Here is a 26,620-nt window from a genome sequence, read left to right as displayed (position 1 = left end):
GTGACCCCTAGTTCTTATGTTATGGGAACAAATAAATAACTTTTCCTTACTCACTGTTTCCACACCAGTCATGATTTTATAGACATATGTCATATCCCCCCTTGGTCTCCTCTTTTCTATGCTGAAAAATCCCAGTCTTTTTAATCTCTCTTCATATGATACCCGTTCCAATCCCCTAATCATTTTTGTTGCCCTTTTCTAAACCTTTTCCAGTACTCATATATCTATTTTATGAGGAGGCAACCACATCTGTACACAGTATTCAAGATGTGGGCGTACCATAGTTTTATACAGAGGCAATAATATGTACTCTGTATTATTTTCTATCCCTTTTTAAATGATTCCTGGCATTCTGTTTGCTTTTTTGACTGCCGCTGCACACTGAATGGATGTTTCCAGAGAACCAGCCACAATGACTCCCAAGATCTAATTCAAAAAGCTTGTACTTTCCACCAACTGAAGTTGGTGCAATAAAGCATATTACTTCTTCTACCTTTTCTCTCCCATTCATCTTCACTTATCTGGGATTTCTTTCCTTGCTCTATTTGCTTCAGAGGCCCGGATAGCTTCCTTTCACTCTGATTTCATCTATAAGCCCTAGGCCTTTCTCATGCACTCCTCTCCACAGCTTCTTTCTATCCTGGGTCTCTCTATTTCTAGGTCTATTTCTCTTTGTCTCTTTTCTCTTCTCACCAGTCTTCTCTTTGTTGCTTGATCTTGCTCAGCTAGATCTGTTACCTGTTCCTTCCAGACATGGCACTGCTGGTCCTAACATAATCTCTTATGGCTACTATCATTGTAACACACCCTTGCACATTTGTGTTAGCTCTGTGGGCCAGGAATGTTTTTTGATAGTAAAGAAAAAAGAATTATATTTCTTGCTCACTCATCATTATTGTAAAGATCAGGCAACCAGACTTTGTGTCAGGGTTTGTTGTGTAAAGTGCAACAAAAAATTCCTATGCTGACCTGTGAACCTTGTAACCTGTGTGCTTGTACAGCCGCTCAGGGGAGACTCCAGTGCTGTCCTGCTGATTAGCAGAGTGCCCACAGATTTTTTGTTTCTGCTGGTGGTGCCATTCAGACACACCTCAGTGCACATAAAAAATGTGTTCTGCACATGGATGGAAAAGATTAGATGGAACATTGATACAGATCCTTTTTTGCTGGCACTAAAAAAACATGAGCTGAGAGGCTAAATGCAGTAAGCCTACCATTCTAAATAAGTCTGTGGCTATATTTGAGAGAGACGTTCTCCTGAGCGACTGTCTGATTTAAAGAAAAGTGTCATGATGATCGGAGATGCTTTTCATAGGCCTGGCTTCATGAGTAAATATCTGACCTACCAGTTTGAGGGGGCTTGGCATTTATTTTAATGTATTCTCTCCTCCCTGCTGTATTTCCTTGTAGTTGGGAGCGTTACCTCTCTGGGAGCACACACAGATGGAGGTTCTTCAGCTAGGTGCTAAATTATTAAGGGCACTTCTGGTGGGTTTGATCCCAGTTCTACTGAGAAAATTTGAAAAATGTGATGGTTTATTTAGAGCCACCCTCTTCTCTCTCGATGTTGATTTTCCTCAGTCAGTGTGGGTGCGTCTAACACAGCACGGCTTAATTCGAAATCAGCTGCACAAATTGAGCTACGTCAATTGTGTGATTTATTTCAAAATTGGGGGCATATATACAGAGCACTCTTACCTGAGGGTATGTCTACACTATAGCGTTAATTCGAACTAAGCTAATTCGAACTAACACATCCAAACTAAAAAACTAGTTCGAATTAGCGTTTTGCTAATTCAAACTAGCATGTCCACATTAAGTGGACCCTGAACCGGGGTTAAGGATGGCCGGAAGCAGTGCCGGCAGGGCATCAGATGAGGACTTAGAGCGTGGAGCTGCTGCCTCAGGCTAGCCGAGGGCTGTGCTTAAAGGGACCCGACCCCCACCCCAGACAGACAGTTCTCAGGGGTGCCCCGCTTGCAAAGCAGTCCTGTCTTGGAGTGCCCTGAGTGCCCACACTGGGCACATCACAGCACTCGGCCATCAGACCAGCTGCACTTGCCGCAGGCTGCCATCTGGGGAGAGGGGGCAATTGGGGGGCTGCAGGAGAGCTTCCACTCCCAGAAGCCCGCAGAGCCAGCCCAGTCCTCCCCATCGGGGGCTTGTACCCCATTCCTCCCTCACCTCCTTCCACTTACCCTTCCCTAGCCCCCCTTCCTGATGTACAAAATAAAGAAAACATGTGGTCAAAAATAGAATCTCTCTTTATTGAACAAAACTCAGGGAGACTGGGAAAAGGAGGTGGGAGAGGGGAAGAGAGAGGGTGGGAGAGGGGAGGGCAACTAAAATGATCAGAGGTTTGGAACAGGTCCCATATGAAGAGAGGCTAAAGAGACTGGGACTTCTCAGCTTAGAAAAGAGGAGACTGAGGGGGGATAGGATAGAGATCTATAAAAGCATGAGTGGGGTGGAGAGGGTGCATACAGAAAAGTTCTTCATTAGTTCCCATAATAGAAAGACTAGAGGACACCAAAGGAAAGGAATGGGTAGCAGGCTTCAAACTAGTAACAGAAAGTTGTTCTTCACAAAGCAAAGAGTCAACCTGTGGAACTCCTTGCTTCAGGAGGCTGTGAAGGCTAGAACTAGAACAGAGTTTAAAGAGAAGTGAGATCAAGTCATGGAGGTTGGGTCCATGGAGTGCTATTAGCCAGGGGGTAGGAGTGGTGTCCCTGCCCAAAGTTTGTAGAAGGCTGGAGAGGGATGGCACGAGACAAATGGCTTGGTCACTGTCTTCGGTCCATCCCCTCCAGGGTCCCTAGGGTTGGCCGCTGTCGGCAGACAGGCTACTGGGCTAGATGGACCTTTGGTCTGACCCAGTATGGCCATTGTAAGCTCAGGGCTCAGGGTCGGGGGTCTCAGTGGACCCCCTTGATTTTCATGCACACCTGCTCCTGGGTGGCCAGGCTGGCAGCTCTCCTGCCCTAGACGGCCACTTTCCTGTGCCTAGTGCGGAGGTCATGGACGAGGTCCACGGTGTCCGCACTAGACCAGGCGGGTGCCCGCCTCTTGCGGTCCCGGGCAAGCTCCCGGGAGCCGCCAGCCTGGTCCCGGGAAGAGGGGGAGGGCTGGGGGGCATCAGGTGGCTGGCTCGAGCCGTGCCAGGTGCAGGGTCTGCTAGCTGGGTGCTGGCAGGCTTGCACCTTGCACGGGCACCGTAGCCAGCCCGTGCCCCTTTAAGAGGTCCGGGGCCGGGAGGGGGGCAATAGAGTTTCCCTGGCCAGCAGGGAAAGCTGGGGAGGGCTAGCCTCTCACTAGTTCGAATTAAGGGGCTACACACCCCTTAATTCGAACTAGTAAGTTCGAACTAGGCTTAGTCCTCGTGGAATGAGGTTTACCTAGTTCGAACTAAGCGCTCCGCTAGTTCGAATTAAGTTCGAACTAGCGGAGCGCTAGTGTAGCGCCTATCAAAGTTAATTCGAACTAATGTCCGTTAGTTCGAATTAACTTTGTAGTGTAGACATACCCTGACTTCCCTTACTCCTCTCGCACAATGTGGGTTATGGGAGTTGGAGTAAGAAGTCCTCCAGCTTGGCAGTATTTCAACATTATTTCAAAACAACTGCCTACTGTGTAGACACAGACTAAGTTATTTCAAAATAATGTTGCTGTGTAGACGTACCCTGTGATAGCTGGGAGACACATTTCCTTGGCTTCCTATGAAGATGCACAGCTGTGTGGGGTCTGCATAAGGCTGGCATTTGAGCCCATGGTGTCTCACTATCTCCTTCAGATAGTCATGTAAAGAACAAGATGTGGGATCTTAGCAGGTGGAAGCTCTGGAGGTAAACGGGCAGCTTCTCATCACCCCTTTCTGGGTTTGGTTGGCTATGAAAATCCAAAGCTGTTTATTGATCCCCACAAATTCTCTAGGCAAGTGAACACTATCTCATTAGTGGTAATCCAGAACTGCCAGAGTTGGCATTTCACCAGCTCCTGAATCAACTGGATCAGGACCTGGAGTAGGTAAGATTGGCTGTATCGAGAGGTGACTTCTTAAATATCGGCTTGATCCATTCGCTGTGTTTTACAAGTGCAGCGTGGTTGAGGAGAAGACCCTGGTGAACTATTTGTAACCTATTTGCAAGGTGAAACGGAGTACAGATAGTCCCCGACTTACGAACGAGTTATGTACCAAACACTTGGTCGTAACTTGATCTGTTCGTAAGTCGGACTCCATTCATTTAAATGTGACCGCGCTGTTTGTAAGCGCGGATCGCGTGTTCGTAACTCGGGGACCGGCTGTAATGCACTTAACGGGAGCTTGGTTGTAAGTGCGAACGGTTGTAAGTTGATGCGTTCGTAACTCGGGGACCACCTGTATTTAAAAGGGAAAACAATTATAAAATACAGAGTAGGTGGCTTCCCATTCTTCAACATTGTGGCAGTGGACAATGTTAACCCAACTCTACTGCATGCCAGTAATTGAGAACTGTATTTATACAGAGAGGTGGTACCAGTGTTTCCCAAGTGCCACTGCACACGCTGCAGGGAATTTTGGGTGTTTAAATCAATGGCTCAAAATCTGTTCAGTCCACATCCCACCTATCTGTGCGTGTTGGTTTTGTGTTTGTTTTTTAAATTGCACCGGGCCCAAAGCCATTAGGTCTAAACGATCAGGCTCAGCGTGATGGAGGTATTGCTGAACCGAGTGAGATGTGCATATTGATTTGTAGCTCTGACCCCCTCAATGGCATTAATCACTGAAAAGAAAACTTCCGTCCACTGTGTTGTGTTTGTTACTTATCTAGGCAACGGTACGGTTGTTCTGAGATAGTTGCCCCACCTTAAAAAAAAATAGAATTGGAAAAAGTACAGAGATGGGGAACAAAAATGTCCTGGGGAATAGAGCTGCTTCCATGTGAGGAGAGGTTAAAAAGACTGACTGTTCAGCTTAGAAAAGAAATGACTAAAGGGGAATATGAAATCATGACTGGTGGGGAGAAAGTAAATAAGGAAGTGTTATTTACCCCTGTACATAATACCAGAACCAGGAGTCACCCAATGAAATTAATAGGCAGCAGGTGTATAACAAGCAGAAGGAAGTGCTGCTTCCCACAACACACAAATCAACCTGTGGAATGCATTGCAGCAGGATGTTGTGGGGCCCAAAAGTAGGTTTGAAAAAGAATTAGATATGTTCACGGAGGACAGGTCCATCACTGGCTATGAGCTATGTAATCAGGGACACAACCCCATACTCTGGGTATTCTTAAAGCCCTGACTGCAAATACCAGGAATAGATCATTCAATAAACTGCCCTCTTCCATTCATTCCATCTGACACATCTAGCACCAGACACTGTCAGAAGACAGGATACAGAGCTAGATGGACCATTGGTCTGACCCAGGACAGCCAGTCTTACATTCGTATGCAACCATTAGTGCTCACAGCCTCTTGGGATGGTTATATTTAAAAGCTGAACACAAGCCCCGATGAAGCCACCTGGTCTTTGCTCACTGTTCTGATGTTTTAGTCAATCCAGAATTCCCTGGTACGGTTCCTGCTTAGAGGAGTTTGCTTTATGTCGCTGTTTGATTCCAGTTCTGATCCTTGACCTCGCGATTTGGAATAGGAGTGAATCACAACATGTGTGTCTCAGCATCCTGTGACTGCCCGCTCAGAGGAAGAGCTGATCAGTATTTTCAGCTCGAGAGTAGATGCTCTTAGAAACTCCGATTTGTGTTATGGGCTGGGTCGAGACTCTGAATTTGAAGACCAACAAGAGTTCTTTCTTGTCAGCATTATTGAGATGGAGCATTACTTTTAAGAATTAAAGCTGCCCTCTGGTGTCCTTCCACCTGATGAAGATTGTACAATTTGAACTGCCTCTGGGATCTAGATTCTTACCTCATTTAGGTGTAAATTTTGAGTGGCTCCACTGAAGTCAGTAAGGGGAGACAAATTCCAAAGTCATGATACCATAGATGCACATTATTCTGTTAGCAGCTTCTTCCAGTTTAAACTTAGGGATCTCCAACTCAGCCCCCTCTGCTGATCAGAAGTTCAAGTTTGTTGTATGGGGAGAGTGTCATTCTCTTGGACAGGCATATCCCATGCCTGAGCTAGTCTAAGTCAACTTTTGAGCAGAGTACCAGGTGTTTAACAGGCTGTCAATACAAATCCCACAGTCTTAATGCAATATTCTCCCAGCAAGAAACCTCACTCGGCAAGCAAGCTGCTGCGTTGTGTACCAACTTCAGTTTCCAGGTGGATTTAATGTATAGAAGTATGCAGAGAGCACTGCAGAACAGACAGTTCTAGAGGTGACCCAAGCATGGATGACAGTTGCAAGACCAGAACCCTATAAAAACATCCCAGCTCCAAAGCAGGCTCAGATGGAAACATCTAAAATAAAAAGCTACCGGTGGGACAATGCAAGGAACAAGGCGCAAGTCAACATGGGTGACAGAAGGTGTCTTAGCCTCAGGCTGAGGGCCAGGCATAAGCAACATCTTTCCAGTTAACTTGCTGTTATGTTGTGTTCTTCTCACACAAGACCTAGGCCATCAGACCACTGTCTGATGTGCATCCCCGTCTGGATACAGTGGAGGCAGGACGAGCTGATAAATGGAACATCCTGTGCCAAATGATGCAATTGTTTTCATTAGCCCCACATAGCCCAAATCTGTTAAGCCTTCAGGGCACACTGTAAAACCCATATGTTAGGCTCAGGCTTTGGAAGAGCTGGGAACAGGAGAGGGGGAGTAATTTGGGCAGAGGTCGATGCTATTGTGCTTTTTCAGGTTAATCGTCTGGGATGGTTTTGGCTGTGGGTGAAATGTTGTGCTGCTAAATGTATTTATTTCTTTTTTGACTATAAGGGTATGTCTAAACTATGGGTTTTTTTATCGCTTTTTCGAAAATGGGTCTTTTGAAAGTGAAAGTAGTCTGGACATGGTTTTTTCAGGGCAAAAAAAAACCCTTTTTTGAAAAACGGCTCTTCCTTAAAAAAGGAGGTTTACGCGGTTTTTCAAAAAAGGGATTTTTTTCACAAAAAATCCTGCGTCCAGACTACTTTCGCTTTCAAAAGACCTGCTTTCGAAAAAGTGATCAGAAGAAGACACACGAATTCCCATGGGAATTTGCATATCCTCTTTCAAAAATAAAACGTAGTTTAGGCATACCCTAAGTGTTTTTAAAAGGTTTGTCCATGGCATCTAGAGCTAGCAGTAGACACTTAAAAATATTTACTTTTTTGGTCCTTATGTCACGTCCATCACGTAGCAGCTGAGCACATCACAATCTGCAATGCATTTACCCTCGCTACAACTTTGTGGTATAGGGCAATGCTACTATTGCCATTGTAGAGACGAGGAGCTGAGGCACAGAGAGACTGAATAACTTGCCAATGATCACACAGGACTGCTTTGGCAGAGCCTGGAAACCCGGCCTCTCCTGCCTCAGGCTGTTGCCCCTAGCCACTGGGCCATCCTTCCTCAGCTAATTTTTTCAGATAAATCTGAAATTAACGAGGATAAATATGACTTGAAAAACCCCTTTGTCACCTTGCAAGTTATGGAAGTAACAGGTCACCCTGCTCCCAGTGATTCATGATTGCAAATGCAGAGATGTGGTTTTCTTCATATTTACAGAGTCTTACTCCCGAGGTTCTACTGAGCAACTTCAAAGCCCAAAACTAGAGCCGGGCTCTGAATATTGCCAGAATCAGTGGCTGACTGTTCCTGTGTTAGAGCATGGGACATTTCTCATTTCAAGAGGATGTGAAGGGGAAGAGAGGAGACCCAAGGGAAGGATGAAAATGCTTATGAAGAAGCAGGAAAGAGGAGCTCGGGGCTTTAGTCAGGGTCCTGGCACTTGACATACACGCTCTTAAGGACCTCTTTTGAACAGCAAAGACAATGGAGTTAGTTTTTGCCAAGATGCATTTGATGGTGATGGTGGTAATACTGGGCCTGAGGCTGTTATATATCTTATAATATGAACAATTCCAATTCTAGGTAGAGGGCCGTCAACCAATCCTCCAGTTGGCTTGTCTCACAAATTGTAGAAATTTACCAGGATACCTCCCATTGCGTATACACTTTGGCTGTGTCTAGACTGGCCAGTTTTTCCGGAAAATCAGCCGCTTTTCCGGAGAAACTTGCCAGCTGTCTACACCGGCCGCTTGAATTTCCGCAAAAGCACTGACTTCCTACTGTCTGAAATCAGTCCTTTTTGCGGAAATACTATGCTGCTCCCGTTCGGGCAAAAGTCCCTTTTGCGTAAAACTTTTGCACAAAAGGGCCAGTGTAGACAGCTGAGATTTGTTTTCCACAAAAAAGCCCCGATCGCGAAAATGGCGATCGGGGCTTTTTTGTGCAAAAGCGCATCTAGATTGGCCACGGACGCTTTTCCACAAAAGGTGCTTTTACGGAAAAGCGTCCGTGCCAATCTAGACGCGCTTTTTCCGCGTTAAAAGCATTTCCGGAAAATCATGCCAGTCTAGACGTAGCCTTTGATAGCATTACACACAAAATTGCATAGACTCCCCCAAATTCATGATTACTAAATGTTGAGTTTGATTTGAGTATAAAAGTAAAAGAATTAGGAAGAGTATTATTGGGAAAGAGCCCTTTTAACACTCCCTTTTAAAATACAAATATCGTAGAAGTTATCGACTGTTGATATTGATCACTAAGCCATGACCAAAGTGTTTATGTCATTTACAATCACAAGGTCATGTTTCCAATAGAAGTGATAATAGAATAGATGTTGCACTGAAAACAAATCAGCCTGTCAGGGAAAAAAAAAAAAGACTCTTTTGGATAACTGTAAAGAGAAAAATTTCAAAAGCCTTCCTGACTGTGAGTAAACAGTAACCACTTTTTTTGTGTGTGCCTGTTGGAGGCCTGGTTTTTAATCACCCCACAAGCAGTTTTCATTTCTGTAGTAAAATTGCTTGTGGTTCTATTTAATTTGTTTCTGCAGGAGCCAGCTTTGGTGAAGATCTCCCAGGAGCTCCCGGGCCTTTTAGCACAGCACGCACAGCCAGTCAATGAGAAACGATTTCCTACATGGGAAAAATTCCTCCAAACATTTCTTAGTCAAGGTAAATAAGACTGCAAAGTTCCTGTTAAGTATTATAATGGGTAATTATACCATACTCTGTACTATCTTCTTGTTAATCTTGAGCTTGTTTAGAAATTTATTTTTTCCACGTTCTATTTAGCTGTCCATTTAAGAATGATGTACAGACAATTATTCTATCATTCTTATATCCTACTCACATGTTTAACCTTAACATTGATGCTACCTCTCCTACACTGTTCGGAGTGAATAAGGACCAACCATTTTAATCTTTGTGTCACTAGATTGGAGCTTATGTTGCATTGGGCAAAGAAGCCCAGCAGGAAATCTTAGCATGTGGATTTGTAGCATCCAAAACTATTAGTTCAATCCTCTCATTTATTGGTCAGGAAACAAGTGGGGAGAGGTGTGGCTTGGCTATCCTGCTGGACCAGAAAGTGGGCTGCATGTAGCACTAGTTGCCTACTGAGGGGAAGAATTCAGAACAACCAGACAACCCCCCAAGCCGTTCTTCCATCACGCGAGTTTAGTAAGTTGCTGGAGCGATGTGCCCTGCAGTTATATTAAATTTGATACATTCCAGGGATTTCATTATCTGTAGAAGAGTCACATGTAGATCTGTGTTCCCACTTGGAAGTGGCTTTGGGGAAATCATGCCCACTGTCACAGCTAGGCAATGTGTGAAAAAAGGATCCTTTATCATAACTGAATCAAATACGATCTCACATGCACCATTCATCTGAAGGAGTGTGCTGTGCCCACGAAAGCTCATGAGACCATCTACATGTTGTGTTAGTTTCTAAGGTGCTGCAGGACTGTTTGTTGCTTTTAGCATTTTTCTCATGTGCACCGGTAAGTTAACATGGAATACCAAGTAATCCTGTTAATGCTGTCTCTATAAGAACATAAGAACGGCCGTACTGGGTCAGACCACAGGTCCACCTAGCCCAGTATCCTGTCTGCTGCCAGTGGCCAATACCAGGTGCCCTAGAGGAAATGAATAGATAAGGTCATCATCAAGTGATCCCACTCCAGCTGTTCATTTCCAGCTTCTAGCAAACAGAGGCTAGGGACATGATCCCTGCTCATCCTGAGTAGTAGCCATTGGTAGGCCTATTCTCCAGGAATGTATCTAGTTCTTTTTTTAAGCCTGTTATAGTTTTGCCCTTTCCAGCAGCCTCTGGCAAGGAGTTCCACAGGTTGGTTGTTTTAATCCGGCTGCCTATTAATTTCATTTGATAACCCCTAACTCTTATATTATGAGCAGGCATAAATAACACTTCCTTATCTGCTTTCTCCACACCAGTCACGATTTTATAGACCACTCTCATATCTCCCCTTAGTTGCCTCCTTTCCAAACTAAAAAGTCCCAGTCTTATTAAAAGTCTCTCCTCATATGGCAGTTGTCTCATACCTGCATAATTTTTGTTGTCTTTTTCTCAACCTTTTCCAATTTCAATGTATCTTTTTTGAGATGAGGTGACCACATCTGCATGCAGTATTCAAAATGTAGACATACCATGGATGTAGGTAGATGCAATATGATATTTTCTGTTTTATTGTCTATCCCTTTCTTAATGATTGCCAATATTCAGTTTTCTTTTTTGACTGCTGCTGCATACTGAGTAGATGTTTTCAGAGAGCTCTCCATGATGACGCCAAGGTCCATCCTTCCTTCCTTGAAGAGCTATGTAGTATTGTTGTTTAGAGCAGTGTTTCTCAACCAGTGGCATGCGTACCCTTAGGGGTACTTGAAAGAAGTCTGGGGGGTACGTCAACACAACTGAAATTTGGAGAAAATGAATTTTTGTTGTAAGTTTTACAGAGCTTTATTATTTTTGTACTTTTTATACCCAAAAATTTCATCACCTGCTCGGCTACAAGTAAGTTGTTTAAACAAATGTGTTGCAATGGTAGAAAAAAATTGTGTGAGTCTGAAAATTGTAGATACTAGGGGTACTTCTAATTTTTTTTTTTTTTAAGTGGGTACTTATAATTTTTTTTAAAAAGGTGTACTTTATTAAAAAAAAGTTGAGACACTGGTTTAGAGGACATATACTTCATTTTCTGAGATATGCACAGGAGTTAGCTGCACAGTTCTTATTTTATTTATGTATTTATTTACTTGAGGCACTTCTGTAACAGTGTGTGTGGCCCCCAAACTGATTTTTTTTTGTAGGCCGTAAAGTCTGAGTACAATAGGTGGTGTTGGTTGAAGTCTGTGCGACTCTGAAAATATTGGAGATTGAATTCTATTGGAAGTCTGACACACAATTCCTTTCTTACCAGGTGGTGTCATAGAAGCTTTTCCACCCTCAGAAAATGTCACCAACCTTACAGTGGATATGCTGATAGACCCAATGGGAGATGTAAAGATAGCTTCATCTGGCGATCAGATCCATGCCGATGGGCCTTTGCAGTCATCTGGCACCACGGTTCCACAGTGTTCCGTTGATCCAGCAGTTCTGAATTCATTATGTTTAAAAATTGGAGAGGCCTGCAGATCTAGAGGAGTCCTTGGCTACTTCTCAGTTGACCTTGTAACTTTCATCCACCCGCAAACAATGACGCAACAGGTGAGTTGGACAGAAATACATTACAGAGTGTACCAGAAAGTTCTAGAAATATCTGAAATGCCCACAAGGCTTTCGCAGGTCATGTGAAAACTCACTGAGCTCATCCACTTTTCCCCGGACACGTTCTGGTGTTTCTGTGCTTCCGATTGTCTAGCTGTAAAATGGGGATTTTATTCCTGCCTGGAGCTTTTGGGAGCCTTAGTTTGGTAATATTTGTAAGTGGTTTGAGATCTTTGGGTAGAAGCTGCTGTGTGAGTACAAAATACCTTCTTCATAAATGCAGTGGTTGTGAAAGTTACCAGACAGACGGTGATAGAGATTTAATTCCCCAGACCAAGCGCCACACAAGCAATGCGTGTGCAAGTGTCACACTCCATTAATGTGCCTAAAGTATCCCTCACTCGTTTTGCATAGCTGATCACTCATTGGATAGTTGTCATGGGCTGATGAGTGCTGTGTTGTACCAGCCTGGCCCTGATTTGAAATGGTGACACAGAGCTCTGATAGACTGTATTCAGTTGCTATTTTCTGAGCCATCTCGTTCCCTGCAATTAATATTTTAAAGTATTAGTATTAGCAGAATGTTGACTAGTTTGAACCTCTGGGTTTTTTTCTTAAAAACTCTATGTATTATGGTAAGATATACTGAATTACTTCAATAAGTGCTCACGTCCTGAAGATCCTGCAGAATTCTGCAAAAAAGAGTCTTTCTGTGGCTGCGGAATTATGGAATAAATAGAGCCCTAAATAATAAACTTTCCCCTCTTTCAGCTCTGAAAATACAATGGTGCCAGCTTTCAGATACTTAGATTTAGAGAGTGTTAGATCAAGGGACAGTGATCTCAGCTGTTGCAGTGGTACACAGGGAAACAGGTAATCTTTCAGCCCTGGTCTTCACTAGGACCTTAGTCCAAAATAACCCCCTCAAGTTCAAATTAGTAAGTGGTACATCTGCACTACCAAGCCCGTTATTTCAGAATCACAAGCTTCAGAATTCCAACTCTGTACTCCTGCTTTTTATCAGGAATAATACTCATTTCAAATTTGTAAATTCAAAATAATGTGAGTGTGGATGCTCTGGTGCCACTCATTCAAACTCATTGGCTTTCCGGATGCTTCCCATGGAGTGTTTCTTGGGACTCTGCATCCAAGGAAGCACATCCATATAACCAGAGCCTGCCTCGGACTAGTTTCGATGCTTCCTCGTAGTGAGGACACGCAAGTTTGAATTTGTTAAATCGGGAGTTCTTAAGTCGAATTTAGTAATTTCAAAATAATTTCCTAATGTAGACATGGTCTCAGAGAGCCAGGGCCAAGCAAGATCGGGTTTTAGTCCTAAGATTTTTAAATGTCAGCTGCTCGAGTTACATCTAGAAGTGGCTGTATTAGGAAGTCAGTGTCATTTTTGAAACTGATATATGACGTGCAGCCGGCAGCAGGCAGAAAGAAGCAGCAGAGCGCTGACCAAACAGAATCCCATGGAATGCTACCTGGGAGAGCCTGACCCGTGAATGAGCAATGGGATTACCTTTAAGAGGTAAAATCAGAACTGCTCAAGTAACTCCATCTACCCATGCCTGAACCTGCAAACCTCACTGTGTCAGCTGTATCAGACTTCTGACGAGGCGAAAGGCGGCGTAATAAATCCACCAGGTAGAGTATCAGTTCCAAAACATGTTGATGCCTATAGAAGGTCAGAAAGAAAGAAGAGTAATTGGAAGCACGGTCTTTCTTGTAAACCAGCCCACTCCACATCCAGATTCCTCAAGCTGCATGCTGCTCTTGCAATCGCTTCTTTCCAGATGGCCTCAAGCTTGTAGCACCCCGGAGCCCACAAGTGAGAGTGGATTTACAGAGGCAATGTACACACAACTACAGTGAGTGGAGAGGTTTCAGGGAGGTCGCAGTGTTAGTCAGTTTCAGCAAAAACAGCAAGGAGTCCGGTGGCACTTTAAAGACTAACAAATTTATAATTGTACATCTATAGTACCCTGATAAATTTCTTAGTCTTTAACATGCCATTAGACTCCTAGTTGGTGGAGATTTACCATCCTTATAAAATATTTTGGGGTTGGGCAATGCATCAGCCAGTGACACAGAAATTATTTCGAGGGTATGCTGAACACGGTGCTACAGTTTTTGGCTTCATGATTTTAGTGCCTTTTCTGAAAGGGCTCACAATGCAAACGATCCGTCTAATTTTATTAGCAATTTTCAGCATGTTTCAAGCTAACTCTTGTTCCATATTTATTTGCTTTTTCTTCTGGCATAGACACGCCTTTCCAGTTTTGGCAAAATTGTGGGACAAAATATTGATTCTGCCTTGTGTTTTGCTGATCTTGCGTAATCGTGCATTCATTTAGTTTATAAGGCCAGATTTCTGTCATTGTGTGATCATTAAAACATCCTCATAATGAAAGTCAAACTACTCCGAATATTTTCTTCTTATTAAGAAAGAAATCATGTTACTAAATAAAAAGGGGCATTGAGATGAAGGTTTTTGCAATTTGCACAATTGGCCAATAACAAAAGCCTGGTTTAGGGGTCAAAAACTAATGATAAAAGTTTAACAAAAAGGCAGAATCCTCGCAGGTGCTGGTGAGTGCTGCTTTATGGTTATTGGTACAAGTATGTATGTTCCAAATCGGAACATAGATCAAAATGCTAACACAGGGTCCCAGTTATACTGCAGCCTCAGAACCCAAACCCATTTACATCACAGATTGACAGCCTCTCCCTGTTTGCTGGCTCCTTTCTTACTGACTCCTGAGTGTCAGAATTCCTAAATTATCTGTGCAAGGTTGTTGTCTCCCAAGGGATTGAAATAATTAAGACACTTCTATATATTTATTAGGCACATGTCCATATATTAGCACATGTATTTAATTGGGTAAATACATGGCTGGGGGTTTCACAGGAACTTATGACACTGACATGCCCAGATCTATTCACTGGAATGTGTATGCCTGCCTACCATCGGCAGCTTTGAAAATCCCACCCCATGTGCTTTGTGCAAGGAGGAGTGGAAAAGGCCGAAATACAGGGTTCATTTAAAGCCCAGTAGTTACTACATAGTGGTATCTATTAGCAAAAGCTGGCTCTGTAATGGCACGTTATGAGAATCGTGTTCTGTTGCAAGCACAGAGGAAGCTGAGGTATCTGATGCCACTCAGTGGTGTCTGGTGGCAGATGCTAACTTTGAAATGGGGACCACTGTGGTACGTGACCCAAAATATGTGTGTGCTCAAAGGTGTGATTTGAACCGGGGGGCCGAAAGCCACTGCAGGCCCCTGGGCGAGGTGGGGCAGCTCCATGCTACCTGAAAAGGTGGGGCTTCGGTCAGAAGGGGGCGGGGCCAGGACAGCCAGCCCTCCACACCAGCCAGAGCATGGAGCGCCCTCACCGTCAGCTCTCAGAGCTGCTCCAGCAGCGATTTAAAGGCCTGGGGGTGCCAGGCACCTCTACTGCCACAGTAGCAGCAGCAGCATATGGGAGCCCTGGGCCCTTTAGAGTCACTGAGCCCTGAGTCAGCTGCCTCCTTTGTGTCCTCCCCCACCCTCTTCCGTTCACAGGCCTGTTTCAGAGCGTCCTGTAGATTAGCCACCCTGGATAACTTCCACGAAACGATAAAAACACACAAACAAATAATAAAATGGCTCCCCGGTGAAATCCTGGCTCCACCGAAGTCAGTGGGAGTTTTGCCATTGATGTCAGTGGAGCCAGGACTCCATTGAAATGCAAAAACACTGTCGTCATATGAAGGCTGGTGCATCCTGACAGAAGCCAGGAAAGTTACAATTAATTAATGCTGTTTGTTCTTTTATGGTCCTTGTCTGTTCTGCCTTGTTTTCCTTCCCTTTTCCCCCCAACGAGCCTACCTTAAAATGGCCTGCATTTGTCAGCTTGCACCACAACTTTAGCATTATTTAAGCACAGTTTTTTAAACTTAATTAGATATAGAGGCAATTAATGATGCCATCTGTCTTGTTGTATGTGCGAGAGAGAGAGAGATTACACAAAAGATTGTGCTTCTGAAAGCACTATTTTTTGGCAAACAAGAAATCCTATTAGACTCTTAGAACGCTCACGCTAATTTCAGAAGTACCGATTTTAATGCGGTAGCTGAAAGGCTCAAATAAATTTTCCGGAAGCACTGTATACTTAGGCATCCTTTCAAAGTTCTATTTTACAGAAAATATCAAATGATCTATTGTTTTTCTTCAGTAAAACTAAAAATTAAAGATATAATTGAACATCTGTTACCAGTACAGTCTAACAGCATTTAAATACATTAAAATCCCTGAAACCTTCATAAAGTTATATGTATCTTTTACATAAACACAACTCTTCAAGCAACGCGAAGAGCCAGATTTTCAACTTGTGGGTGAGAGGGGTACAAACTCATACTGTGTCCGTGAACAAAAATCTGCAGACGGAGAGAGAGAATGAGGGCTTAGAAGAAGTGCATGTATTTTTGAGGTTTCAAAAATTTTCCCCTTAAAGATTTTTAAATTCCATATTTCTCTCTTTCAAGCAGGATTTAAAATCTTTCATTTAATACTGTCTTGAAAAAATCGCAAAGTATTTCCTTGCAACACACATTTTATGTTGTTCTGAGTCTCATTTATGCTGCGTCTATGTGAGTTGTAGCTGACAGTTTCAAACAGGTTAATGTCTATATGTTGAATACATAACAATCAGAGCAGTACCAGGTTATCTATAGTTGCTGGCTGATCGCATGGAAAAGCCTGCACTAATAGGGTCCTACAACTGCTTTATATCCATGGGTATCCGCATCCGCAGATATGGATGTGGATATCCGCAGCTCATTTTTGCAGATGTGAGTACAAATTTTGTACCTAGGACCCTGCAAATTTGTGGATATCCACTTTATATGTGTGAGTGTCCTCATGCACAGCTGTGGATGCAGATATCCGCAGATCACTTTTGCAGATATGGATGTGGGTGCCAGTTTTGTATCCGTGCAGGGCTCTATGCATTCATGTTGCAATGACAAAATAGCTAAGATTTGATAAGAGCCTAAGGTTTTGCAGCGGTCCTCATGGAGCTGTATTACAATGGAGGAAGAGTCTATTGGCCAGACTGAAATTGTCCCGAGAAGGAATGGGTCCATGAAGACAGCAAGCCTTAGCCTTGGCTTCCTCATCGGTCTCATCAGTCTATCACAATTGAAGAATCGATACAGTCAGAACAGTGTGACCTGTCCTCTCTTGCACCCATGGGATGCACATTGACCAAGAGAAGATGAGAAGGAGGACGTGGCCTCACCGTTATTCCCGGCCATTTGATCGTTTGAGAGCATGAGGGAAGTGGGGAATGGGTCCTGTTCACCAGGCCTGTGATGGCTTTGTCCTTCCCTGGGTAGGGATGTTAAATTTAGATTAATTAACTAATGAAATAGTCAATGAGATTTCCATCAACTATTCAATTAGTCTCTAAGGGCGCCTCCACCTTTGAACTGTAGCAAGAGCCCTGCCGGTTCAAAAGCGGAAGTCCCATAGAGAGCGCGGGGCCAGCCCCCTGCTGGCCCGTGCTTCCTGTGGCACCTTAGCCTTTGAAATGGACAAGAGCCCTGGTGGGGCTCTTGTCCATTGCAAAAGCAGCATTGCAGCAGAAGCGGCATGAGCAGAGACTGCTTCAGTCCCTGCTCGCGCCGTTTCCTGCTGTGCCTCTGTGACGTAGTGGGGGTACTTGCTGGGCTGTGGTGACCCCTGCTGTCTGGAGCAAGACCCAGCAGGGAAAACCTCACTAGGCAGAGGTAATGCCAAACTTGTTGAACCAGTGGCCAGACACCCCCCATGGAGAGGAACAAAGGAAGGTGGAATGCTGCCCTGACTGGGGGGCAGGGCTGGAAGGGAATTTAGTTAGTTACTGTCTGGGAGATGGAGGAGAGCCTAGGGAAAGAGGCTGGAGTTTAGGGGCCCAGTCTCCCCCATCTCAAGGGGGCCTGAGGCATCCTAGCCCAGCTCTGTGACCAGACTACATCTGTGCTGTGCTGTATCCTGGAGAGGCAATAAACTTCCACTAGCCCACCGGCTGGTGCAGTCTGTTTGTGCCATTTCGGGGTGCAGGAGACGGGGGACCCCAACGCGCCGTCACAGCCTCTACTTCCCCTGCCTCCTGCGGAGACAGTGCTGGGGGAACCGGCTGCTGCTCCCCTTCCCCTCCTTCCCGCTGTGCCTCTCTGATAGAGGCAGCAAGGTGGGGGAAGTGACTAGACACATCATTAGTCGACTAGTCACTTACACCCCTATCCCTGCGGAGCAGTTCTTCCTGTAGTTCCTGGGACAAGGTCATTCTGCACCACTCTCCATTTGGGTCAATGCCTTAATGGTACAATCAGAACAGAATACACAAGAAATCATAGGCCAAAAGCTACAGAATGATTAAAGGTGTGGTGTTCTCTCGTTCTTTGGAGTGTGTGATGCACTCAAGTCTTCTGCACTGAGATGAGAAGACAGCCCTTCATATGATACTATAGCCTTGTCAGATGCACAAGAGTTGATACAGTTTAAGGTGAGACAGAAATCCTTGTTTTTCTTGGTCCCTCCAGCCTGTTCAGTCCCCCGCTCAGCCCAATCCTTAGCCACTGAACTCTTCAATCAGTCATTGATGACCACTCTTTAACTAGCTCATGTCTCTCACTTTCCAAGCCTAGCCTGTGGTTTGTTTTATTTGTTGTCAGATGTTCACCTCTTCCATTTCCCCACCCCTGCCAGAAGGGTCCCAAAGACTTTCTTGGAGCAAACTCTGTTCCCCTCTCATCCCCACTGCGCCGAGATTCCATCTCCTATTCGGCATCCTTCTGGGAGAGTCACTACTTGGAGGCCGCAGCAGCTTGTGAACCAGCTGTATCTCCCGCTCAAGCCGTGGCACCAATGTAGGCGGGAACATAGCAGACTGCCCTCGCTGACCAGGGTTTGGGAACGCCATAAATTGTGAGGTTAGGAATGGGATTCCTTTCACTCCTGTATCTGTCGCATTGGTAGGTAGTAGAAGAGTGAGGCAAGATGAGATCTATCACTGAATGCATTGCACCTACCTCCCCAGCTTCAGAATTTAGCACTAGAGTGCATTCAGGACTGAGGCTACTGCAAGGAAATGCAACGCTATGGGTAACTATTTGCTCCCTGTCCAAGCTAGTGACATTGGGAGAGAGCTGTAGACTTGACAGAGCTCTCTGCTTGCCTCAGGATTCTGCCTTTATCCAAGTTACACATCTCGGTCTACGCCCTGAGCGTCACCCTCATGGGGAAGAGGTGTGGGGAAATGGAGGAAAACCACTGGAAGTGCATGACTTGGACAGTCTGGCTCGCTCCTGAGTCCATTCTGCTCCATTTTCCAACTTCAGCTTTTAAGGGCAGGGCCTTGCCCCCTCTGAATAAAGTCCAGCACAGTGTTGATGGCATGTCGGCCTCTCACCATCGATCCTAACCCTGCACATGCTGACGCTCATGTGATCCCATTCAGCTGCGTGAGACTGCTCATGGGTGGAAAGTGTCTTGGGCACATTGGGAGGACCTGAGACATAGATCACTTCTTCTCAGACTGGTCTCACGAACTGCAAATTTGTATCCTCTGCGCTGGACTTGGATCATGCTGTTCAGATCCAAACTTTTCTTCACCACTAGATCATATTCCACACTAAAGCGAAAACCTCCTTTAAAAGCGAGCGAATGTTTTTTGTAAGCAACAACAGTCCAGGCACGGGGCATGTCCTGGGGATTAATGACCAGCTGGGAGTAGCTGGTGGCCCAAAGCAAATCATCACTCACTTTCTGTTCACTTACAGAGAATTGATGCCTACCTCATCGGCTAGTCAGAGCACAGAAATAGGGCCACTGCCTGCAATTCAGACATTTATGGCATATCAAATGCCTTCTTGTTTAACGGAGCACCAGAAGGAGAGTGATTCTCCATCACACTAGGATGGGCTGTTTGCCACTGTTTGAAAGCCCTGGAGCTGGTCTGGGAAGAATTCCACTGGCAAATGCCTTCCGTTGAACAGCTCGAGTCTACCCTACACAGCCCCCCTCCCCCCGCAAGCCCAGCTCATCACAGGTGAGGAGAGAGGGGACCAGTTCGGAGGAGTACACTGTAATTTAGAGCACTCTACATTACGTTGGCGGTGACAGACCCCACCAAAGCGGCCCATCGCAGTGAGGGTGCTGAAGCGGTTGAAAGCCACCTTTGCACATTTTCTGGACTATACCACTCTGCGCCCTGCTTCCGGGAGGCACGGCACAATTTCAGCCAAAAGGTCTGAGCATCTCTGTATATACCAAAGCACGAAAGAGGCATTTTGAACACCGATTCGACTATTTATTGATTCGTATTAATAATTTACTTACAAAACGCCTTTCGGCCAAAGCTCTCAGGCACCGCAGAACATGCAAACATGGTCAGAAATACAATTTGCAGGCTTTGGAAGCCCACCCTCACTCAAAGCTGAGGGAGGTCAGACACCAAGAGCAAGAGGAAGAAATGTAATAGTGATGGGTGTAGAAATAAGGCCAGATGGTAGAAATCAGAAGACAATTGGGTTTTGTTTTTCTGAACTTAATTTTTAAAAAACCCCAAAGATTGAAAACAAAATCTTTAACAAACGCTTATCATGAAGTGTGTTTCTTTGATGGGCATCTTACTATTAGGGAAGCCAGAGGCCTTTCAGTTCTGTTTTTACCTTGCTTGACAACGTCTGTTTTCTTTTTTGTTTGTAGAAGTGCTCTGTTTTCAAGAGTTTTATAAAGGCCAAAGTCAGTCTTGAAATGGGTAAGTAAGGCAATGGTATTTATTGGTGAAAACAACTCTTGTCAAATGAATACAAATCTGTTTGTATATAGAATACAAAAGTGAATATTGACACATCCAGCAATTATCCGTGAATACAGTCATGGAAACAACCGCGTTTCAGTGTGCTCTTTGAGAGAGGAAATACTAGTAAAATAGAAGAATTTATATTGTGGGTGGTGCAAACAAAGCAATTTCTTGTGTACTTCTCATCACCAACTCCAGCATGGCTGACAGCAAACACTATTGTAGTAGGCATTAAGAAGCCAGAAAGCAAATGTATTATAAATGACAAACTAATTATTTTTATAATAAAGCATGGGCAAACCCATTCAATGCAAGTTACATAGCAACGCAAGATTATGGAGCTTACCTGACATTTGTACCATGCTGGTTTTCAAAGAGCACAGCAAATTTTACATAAAAGGATCCTTGAAATACAGCCACTTCTGGGGGTTGAAAAGTGGCATTCCCATTTGAATGCCGTTTAGGAAACGGGAAGAATGCCTCAGCTAACTTAGTGCTACAACGGAACATTTTGTGTAGGCCATTAGCTAATGGAGTGTAGCTGGAACCTCTCACCAAGGGAACCACCTCTACTGTGATGAATGTGAGGTGATTTTTTTAAGGCTATCAACGGTCAGAATATTGGTTTAACATTTCATCTTCAGTGAGGGAATTTCAACACCACCACCCTCTCCTACAGCCCCGCCCCTGCAGTCCCCAGGAGGAAGGATACCATCTACTGAGTCATTAATACTAATTGCAGCACCTTTTCTCAAAGTGGGTCACAACTCCATGTTAGTGGCATCACCAGGTTTGGTGTTACGCTTATTAGAATCTGGGTTGTGGCCAAAATCCAAGCCCTTCTGCTGGGGGGAGGGGGAGCCCTAGAGCTCCCCCCCCCCTCCTTTTTGTTCCCCAGTGCAGTGGGGCTTGGGTTTTGGCCCTTCCACCTGAGGCGGGGGGCTCAGGCATCAGTCCCCTTCCTGGGGTTGTGCGTTAAATGTTATTGTCAGAAGAGGATTGTAGTACAATAAAGTTTGAGAAACAGTCTTCGACGTTCCCTGTTGACCAGGTCCGATGGCACTTTGCGTTAGAGCTGATAGGTCACAGAACTAAGAGAGCACTCGATTAAGTACATTATATTTGCAGCAACATTTATTTAGCATTTTTGAAGGAAGTTCAATTATAATCTTTGTGCAAAGGTCTGATTTAAGTGGAAATCTTCACTGTAGTTATCCTGGCATGTTCTGGTGTTGAGAGCCCGTTTTATGGGTCACTAGAAGATTTACCTCAGATCCTTAACTCAAATTTTGTGTTTTGGAAAATACAATGAAAATGTCCAGGCTCATTTGAATCCTTGCGCTGGGGTGGGGTTGGGGATGAGGGGTTCAGAACAGAGGCTGCTCCAGGGAGAGAGGACAACCCCACCCCCTGTCACCCCAGCAGCATGGGGCCAGGTGAGAAGCACCTCTCCATGGCTGCTGCAGCAGGCACATCCGGGGGAAGGGTTCATGTCCCCTGGCTGCGGCAGGTCCGGGTTCATCTGCCCCCTGCACTCCCCAGCCAGAGTGAGGAATGCAGCAAACTCTGCACTTTCCCCTCGCTCCCTGATGAAGGGAAACAGCCAGCAATGTTCTCCTGTGAATTGGGGGGGAGGGGAACTTCAGACCCCTCCTCCTGCACCCTCCCTAAAAGGTGCCTGGGGGGGGGTAGGAGGCTTGGGGGTGGGGCAGTCCTGGATGGGGGTTGTGCCCCCCAGCCAGCTCCTTTTCCCTACCTGGTGATTCTGTCTCTCTTCTGTATGGTTTTCTGAGAAGCAATCTCATTCAATGCACATCCCGTTTTCCTGGCACAACCAAACTCTTACTAGGGATGTTAAAAATCGTTTGATATAGTAAATGTGTAACCACTGCAGAACCCACAGCAAAACCTGCCCTGGAGCAGAGTGGGCAGCCCTGGCTCCCGGTGAGGTGGCTTCACTGCCCTGCCTCAGCAAAGCCACCTCCCTGGGAGCTGCCTGAATTTAACCAATACCGTTCACTGATAAGCTGATGTTCATTGGTTAAACAATTAACCTGTTAAACTCTCACAGCCCTAACCCTGACCTTGCTTTAAGTTATGATAAGAGGAAGCAATATGCTGAATTTGGTGGTCCTAGTTCTTACCATATTGGCATAGTTCTTGAATAAATGGATGGAAAGACAAACAAACTCTGTAGCAAATTTAGACAATTGTAGGATCCTTTAGGAAATCTGCATTTCTGAAATGTGCTTCTTGTACTACTACAGAAAAGGCTAGCAGACATTCCAAATCCCGCTGCAGAAGAATTGCAATGATCAGGGCTAAACAAACCGCAACGAAAACTACTCGCCAGCCCCACCCTGTGCATGCGCAAACCGCCGGTGAACAGGGTGACGGGCTGAAATCTACTCACCACGGGCGAGTAGATAAGTGGATTTGTCGAGCCCTGGCAATGATCTCATGTGCTGGACAGCTATGGGTCACGGAATATGGAAAGTTAATACGTAGAATTATAAAACACCTAGTTGAACATGAGCATGACGAGGCAAATCAGCACGGCTTCGGTGAAGTGAAATTGTGCCTTTGTAATCTTTGAATTCTTTGAACATGATGACAGAAAGATGGGTAAAAGAAAACTGGCTGGCATAATAGATTTGAACTTTCACAAAGCCTTTGGCAGAGTCCCTTGTAAGTGGCTATTAAGGAAACTCAGTAGTCACAGGGTGAGAGGTAAAGTAGTGTCATGGATCAGAAACAAGGAAACTGGAAACAAAGAGTAGGAACAAATAGTCAATTTTCAGCAAGGCAGACACTTAACAGTGTGGTGCTGAAAGGTTCCGCACTAGGAGCTGTGGCGTTTAATAAACGTGTGACCTGGAAAAGAGGATGATCAGTGAGTTGGCACCATTTCCAGACAATATAAACTCTTTGAGTTAGTCAAGATGAGGCTTGATTTTAATGGGATTACTCATAGAGTAGGAATGCTAAACGGATAACTGATTAGCACGCTGGTTAAGCATGAGGCTTACTGGTATGCTTACCAGTGAACCAGAGTTTGCCAGTCGCTGCTGTTGGAATTCAGCAGTGCTGCACCAGAGCTGCCCTGACTAAGGGGAGCCTGCCGACCAGGCAGCAGGACCCAACAGCCACAGTGGGGCTGGGTGGTGGGCAGGCCAGCAGGCTGTAATTTAAACCAGTTAACTGTTAAACCGCCCATGCGGCTCCCCTTTATGTAATTTCAAGCCCAAACTTGTTGATGGCCAGTTTATAGCCATTTGTTTTGATAACTCCTCTCTAGCCCTGATATTTATCCCTCTGATTATTTCTACAGAGCAATCTCTCTCCTCCACCTTCTCTGGGTTTGGTTACACATACCCAGGTAGCTTTTCCATTCCTCAGAGCATCCTGCTGAGCCTTTTCAGGTATCTAAAAGGGTGTCATGAGGAGGGGGGAGAAAACTTGTTCTCCTTGGCCTCTGAGGATAGGACAAGAAGCAATGGGCTTAAACTGCAGCAAGGGAGGTTTAGGTTGGACATTAGGAAAAAGTTCCTAACTGTCAGGGTGGTCAAACACTGGAATAAATTGCCCAGGGAGGTTGTGGAATCCCCATCCTTGGAGATATTTAAGAGTACGTTAGATAAATGTCTATCAGGGATGGTCTAGACAATATTTGGTCCTGCCATGGGGGCAGGGGACTGGACTCAATGACCTCTCGAGGTCCCTTCCAGTCCTAGTCTTCTATGATTCCCTGCACCCTCTCCAGTCTGAATTCATTTTTCTTAAGCATGGGTGATGAGACCAGCACACACTATTCCAGAGGTGGTCTCACAGGTGCCTGTGTAATGCTATTAACACCTCCCTGTCTCTCCTGGAAATACCTCACCTCGGCTTGCATTAGCCTTTTCCACAGCCCCATCATATTGGCAGCTCAGTCATCTTGTGCTCAGCCAATACACCCAGGTCTTTCTCCTCCTCTGTCACTTCCAACTGATACATGCCCAATATATAACAAATATTCTTGTGGCTAGTCCCAAAATGCATGTCCTGGCACTATTAAATACAATCCCATGCTATTTCCCCATTTTACTGGGTCATCTAGACCCTCTTGTAGGATATTCCAGTCCTCCTCCTGTGTTGGCAGTAAATACCACCTTTGTGTCATCTGCCTATTCTGTTAGCGTGCACCTACTTTGTCAGTAATAAAAATGATAGATATGACTGATCCCTTTTCACTGATTTCACCCTGAACCAGTTCCTTAGCCACTGTTCCATTCTCAAATTCATCCCCATCTTCTCCAATTTAACTAATGATTTCCTACGTTGAATTACTTCAAATGCCTTCCTGAAATCGAGGCAGGTTAGATCTACTCCATTTCCTTTGTCTAAAACATCTTTCTTCTCAGAGGCAGTGATCGGGTTGATCTTTCATGATCAACCTTTTGTAAAACCATGTTGTTGTTTATTCCCGTTCCATTCACTTCTTGTCTTTAACAACTTTCTGTTTCAAAATTTGTTCCAAGACCTTGCAGATCAACTAACAGCTCTGTAGTTCCCAGATCACTTGCTTCCCCTTTCTGAAAAATAAGAATTATATTAGCAATTCCCCCATCATAGGTCATGACCCCTAGTTTACAGATTCATTAAAAATCCTTGCCATTGGGCTTGCAATTTCATGTGCCTGTTCCTTTAATATTCTTAGATGGAGATTATTTGGAGCCTCTGATTTAGCCATGTTAAACCAATTGTACTAGCCAAATACACAGAGAGGTGTTGGAATTACAATTCATCTGCAAATTCAATTCTCATGCTAATGGACTCAATCATGATGAGGGATGGTTGGGACACTATCAACCTAACATTCAACAAAGGTGCAAACAGCTCTTTGTGTAGATTCCTGTGTTAGGAAGGATACTATCTTTTGACTTTGAATCTTATCTGCTTCATTTTAACTACCCAAGCTTCAGGTGCTTATTGATTCCCAGTTCTGCCTTCCTGTTTTTCCCTTAGATTTTCCATACCCTCTGCTCCCTGTCTCCCATCCTCCCCCTCTTTTCCCCCCCTCCCCCTGCTTCTCTCCTATTTATTTTGGGTCTGCACATCCTAAACTCAAAACTCCAGTCATCTGAAGAAGTGGTCTGTGCCCACGAAAGCTCATGATCCCATTTACATGTTTTGTTAGTCTATAAAGTGCTACCAGACCTTTTGTTTTTTTTCCTGTACAGACTAACTCAACTACCTCCTGAAGCTTCTTAATTGGTTGGTTCAGGGTAAACACCCCAGGCCTCAGAGGGTGCCCTGCAGGGCTCAAGGCAGCCTGGGGGATTAGTGGGGAGGCCTGGTGCTGACAGCAGAGGTTAGGGCCCCTTCCACACTCAGTGGCAATGGTGAGAAGTGGAGCAACCTGGCCCAGCCTGCTCCGCGCGTACACATACGCATACGCATACACTCTCTCTCTGTCTGTGTCTGTCTCTCTCTCTCTGTGTCTCTCTCTCTCCACTCCCCAGCAATGGGAAGAGGGGTGATGTGTCTGGGAACCAGGGGATCAGAGCAAGCCGGGTCTGGGTCACTCCACTTCCCACTGCCACTGGTGAGTTCAGGGGCAGGCATGACCCCTGCTGCCAGCTTCAGGCCCCAATGCTAATGCCCGGAGCAACATCACTTCAGGGAGGGAGCTCGGGACGAGGCAAAGCAGGGGCAGGAAGAAGCATGCAGAGGCAAAGCAGGTCTGGAGGCTTGGGGGAAGGGGTGGAGGAGGAGCAGGGGCAGGAAGAGGCAGGGTGGAGGCAAGGCCTGGGGCAGATGCAGGGGACTGTCCCAGGCCCCAGACCCCCCTGGAGCTAGCCCTGCATGAAGCTGTTTGCGAGGTTGAAAAGACTGGAAATAATGAACTGCATAGGGAGTAAGGTATCCCTCCTATTCCACGACTGATAACACAGGAACAAGGAACTCGTCAATGAAAATGATAGGCAAGATTTTTAAAACTGGAAAAGAAAATTGTTTTCAAAGTTTGTAATGGATCTGTGGAACCCACTGCCGCAGTTTGATGGCAAAATGTGGATGGTAAAATACAACCTGACGCTAACGAGGCAGGTGAGGAGCTGTGTTCCCCACCCTACTTT

The 26,620-nt window shown here is 45.1% G+C and overlaps 1 protein-coding gene across 5 annotated transcripts in view; it reads left to right on the top strand.

Annotated features, from left to right (window-relative positions):
- IQCH (IQ motif containing H) overlaps nucleotides 1–26,620 on the top strand; it is a 133,054-nt gene that overhangs the window by 75,884 nt on the left and 30,550 nt on the right. For all 5 annotated transcript variants that reach the window (XM_075896865.1, XM_075896862.1, XM_075896864.1 and 2 more), the window contains 2 exons: nucleotides 8,989–9,109; nucleotides 11,377–11,663. In XM_075896865.1, the coding sequence (XP_075752980.1) occupies nucleotides 8,989–9,109; nucleotides 11,377–11,663 (408 nt within the window). The remainder of the gene's footprint in view (nucleotides 1–8,988; nucleotides 9,110–11,376; nucleotides 11,664–26,620) is intronic.

This window comes from Pelodiscus sinensis, chromosome 14 (genome assembly GCF_049634645.1).
Source record: "Pelodiscus sinensis isolate JC-2024 chromosome 14, ASM4963464v1, whole genome shotgun sequence".
NCBI classification, from domain to species: Eukaryota; Metazoa; Chordata; order Testudines; family Trionychidae; genus Pelodiscus; species Pelodiscus sinensis.
Note: the sequence above shows the minus strand (reverse complement) of the source record. Positions and strands in the feature narration are given on the sequence as shown.